The sequence below is a fragment of the Vipera berus genome (genome assembly GCF_964194415.1).
Source record: "Vipera berus genome assembly, chromosome: 3".
Lineage (NCBI taxonomy): Eukaryota > Metazoa > Chordata > Lepidosauria > Squamata > Viperidae > Vipera > Vipera berus.
The window spans coordinates 71,350,130-71,353,811 of record NC_138204.1 but is presented as its reverse complement, the minus strand read 5'-3'; the positions used below and the strand labels follow the sequence as shown (position 1 = coordinate 71,353,811).

General features: G+C 39.0%; 1 protein-coding gene across 1 annotated transcript; it reads left to right on the top strand.

Annotated features, from left to right (window-relative positions):
• The first annotated feature begins 213 nt into the window (after nucleotides 1-213).
• DIRAS3 (DIRAS family GTPase 3) lies at nucleotides 214-2,783 on the top strand. The gene is made up of 2 exons (XM_081322548.1): nucleotides 214-388; nucleotides 1,522-2,783. The coding sequence occupies exon 2, from the start codon at nucleotides 1,587-1,589 to the stop codon at nucleotides 2,181-2,183; it is 597 nt and encodes a 198-aa protein (XP_081178674.1). The 5' UTR covers nucleotides 214-388; nucleotides 1,522-1,586; the 3' UTR covers nucleotides 2,184-2,783.
• Nucleotides 2,784-3,682: the final 899 nt, after the last annotated feature.

Here is a 3,682-nt window from a genome sequence, read left to right as displayed (position 1 = left end):
CCGTTGATCTCGAGCCAACTTAACCGTTGCTTGGGAGGGTATTCCCCTTTATCTTGAGAAACTTAAATCTTAATATAAACATTCAGCACTGGAGACTTGAGAATAGGGGTGTTCATATATGAGAGGTTGTTGTGCCTCCTCCACCACCACTTTCTGGAAAAATTGATCCGTGATGCTTTTTTTTTTAAAGGTGGTTTATCCGATAACGTAGCTAAACGTGGCTACGTTAGTAGTAAGTAGTAAGTATTTGGATGAGTGACCTCCAGGAAGTGAATCATACAACTCTAGTGTTCCCCAAGGTGGGAGTAGCAAAACGCCGGATCCTATTACTAAGATCACTGCATCATTGCATCCATGGAGTCATCAGGAGTCGGGCCTGACTCTTAAGGTACGGTTTACCTTTTATGTAACGCTAATGGAATTTGGGAATTCTCAATTCTGGGTAGGTATGAACATTCAGACTGTGTGCTCATGGAAAAAGATACCACGTGGTTTGGAAATAGGCTTGTATATGAAACATTAAACTTAAGTACCACATTGTGGTTTGCTTATCATTACCTAGCCATGAAGTAGTCCTCTGTTATATCACAATATACCAGTAGGCAATTCTTTAACTGGGATGTTGCAGGTCAGCTTTTGGCTTAGCATTAAGAACATCCAGGCCTGCAAAAATTTGGATCTCCATTAGTTGGCAGTAATGAAGGACAGAAAACGAAGTCTTTGCCATTCTTGGTTGACTCAACCTCTGTAGCCCAAATATCCTTAAGAACGTGCAGTAGTTTCCACGTTTGATCTCTGGTTTGTCCATTTTTTTTACTTATTTTGTAATTGGAGAGCTGGTTATGGGAAGGTGTTGTGCCTGAAACTTTGGAAATCCATTGATAAATTGGGCTAGAATAATGAATAATCCAAACAAGTGCAAAGCAGTTTTCTGTGAAGTTAGGGCAAACTTTCCCTATTTGGTTCCCCCCCCCAAATGCATTGCCTTTGGCTACCAAAATCCACTACTATAGCTATGCTAAGTGGGAATCAGTAGCTGGAAATTACATTCAACACATGCAGCAAATGTTCAAGATGGTGAAGACTGGAAACTGTAGTTTAGACCAGGGCTGGGCAATTAATTTTCCCAAGGGGCCACATGAGAAACTGGAACTTTGTGGAAGGTTAAACCAGGGGTCTTCAAACTTGGCCCTTTTATGACTTATGGACTTCAACTCCCAGAATTCCTCAGCCAGGCATGCTGGCTCAGGAATTCTGGGAGTTGAAGTTCACAAGTCATAAAAGGGCCAAGTTCGAAGACCCCTGGGCTAAACCAATAGATTTTTTTCTTTCTCCCATATTTTCTTCCCATTAGCTGCCATTTCATTTTGTCTAATGGCAAGGTCATCTCTGTGCACCGTACTCCTTGCTTAAAATCTTGAAGCTATGTTGTTTTTTTTAGGGTGGGGGAAGGGTATTGCTGAATTTAAATACAAGTTGGAACTTCAGCTGCTGATATCTTAATTTGTTTTCCCTTGACAGGCCTCTTCACCAAAGGAGCATGTAAATTCAGGGTTCATCCTTGGTTTCCCAGCTGAACAAGCAGGATGCCGGAGCAAAGTAATGATTACCGAGTGGTTGTGTTTGGAGCTGGTGGCGTTGGTAAGAGTTCTTTGGTACTTCGTTTCATACAGGGGACCTTCCGGGAGACATACATCCCCACTGTTGAAGATACCTATCGCCAGGTGATCAGCTGTGACAAGAACATCTGTACTCTTCAGATCACAGACACCACTGGAAGCCACCAGTTCCCTGCCATGCAGAGACTCTCCATTTCTAAAGGCCATGCATTCGTGTTGGTGTACTCTGTGACCAGCAGGCAATCCGTAGAGGAGCTCCAAGCAATCTATGAGCAGATCTGTCAGATCAAAGGAGACGTTCAGAAAGTCCCAATTATACTGGTAGGAAACAAGAGTGATGACCCTCAGAGAGAAGTGGGCACTGGTGAAGGAGAAGTCCTCGCCACAAAATGGAAGTGCTCCTTCATGGAGACCTCGGCCAAAATGAACTACAACGTGCAGGAGCTCTTTGCAGAGCTCCTTAATTTGGAAAAGAGAAGGAATGTAAGTCTGCAGGTGGATGGCAAGAAATCGAAGCAGCAGCGAAAGAGGGATAAACTGAGAAGCAAATGTTCTGTGATGTGACACCTGCTGTGTGGCTAAAATAAGAGCGTAGTCTTGATCTTGCAGAACACCTATTCAGAGAAAATTCTGAATATAGAGGTTTTCAGAGGCTAAGTATACCTTTTAAGATGTTAGTATTAAATGTGGGTTGGCTCATTTGAATATTTACTTAAGGGCTGTTGGATTTTGCATGTTCCATTTTGCACAGGCATCAGCCACGCCCACTGCAAACCAGTCGGATTCTGTTCTGTGGTCAAGTGCATGATAAAAGTGGAATAAATAATCTTAAGCCTGCAATACTGCTGAATTTTTATATTTTCTTCAATTTGCAACATATTTCCTCTTATACAAATACTAATGTGAATGAACAAATCACAACAGGAGTATACTGAGTAAACCAGTACGATTAGACAGTGCTATATCTAATGCTTGCATATACTTGGAGCAAAAAATAAATGCTTACAAATACAAGTTAACTAGTTCTCTGACTACTGTAGATTATTTGTATTATTTATGGTGGTCCTTCGAATATATATTTATAGGAAAGTAACTGTTCTCAAGTATTCCATGTTATATGTAAATACATTGTTGTATGTGTAAATACAGTATGCGGTGATTCTACATTGGCAAGGTTTTATGTGAATGATTAAAATTGAGTTTTTAGTGTCTTATCTATTGACTTTCTAACTGTTAATTGCCCAAGCTTGATTTTCCAAAAAGGCAAGTTTAGTGAATTAAATTGTTGGGGGGTGAATTTGGTATTTCAGAATCTTTTATTCTTTTTTTAACTTGCTACAGCTGGCATTGAACACCTGACATTGTAATAGTCTGTTTTAGCTTACCAAATTAATCCATGAATATAAACATGAATTGCACTAATTTATAGACCACAGTTTCTGAATCATGGCTCAGTTCACACAACATCCTACTAGCCAATTAACTTCATCATGGATAAAAGAGAATATTTAGTTCATGGTTGAACTGTGAGGTCCTTGGTACTCTCTGAGATTGATGGTTTTCTTGAAGATGTTTCATTATCAAACTAGTTAGCATTCATGCTCTGATGTGCACTGATGATGTTGTCTAGTTTGCTAATAAAATGTCTGCAAGAAAACCAAGTTCAGAAAGCACCAATACTACATTATGGCTTAGTATATTGCTTAGTACATTATGGCTTAGACATTACGTGCTGTGGTCCTTGAATTGCTCCATAAAATTGGATTTGCAATGAGCATTTTCTCTCAATTTTGCTATCCAAAAATCTGCAGTAATTTTTTGTTAAAAATAATCTTTATTTTCTACAAAGTAATTCTATGCCAGTAGAATTTGAACAATAAAATGCTGCATCAATACAGGATCACAAATTCATTTTATGCAGCTATGCAAATAGCTTATAAATTCATTCTACATTTTATTACCAAATGTGTGCCTAATCCCTGCTGATTAATACATTTGCAACTGAAAATATAAGAAATCCAGATTCCAAAAATGACCTATGTTATAATAAACATATAATGTAC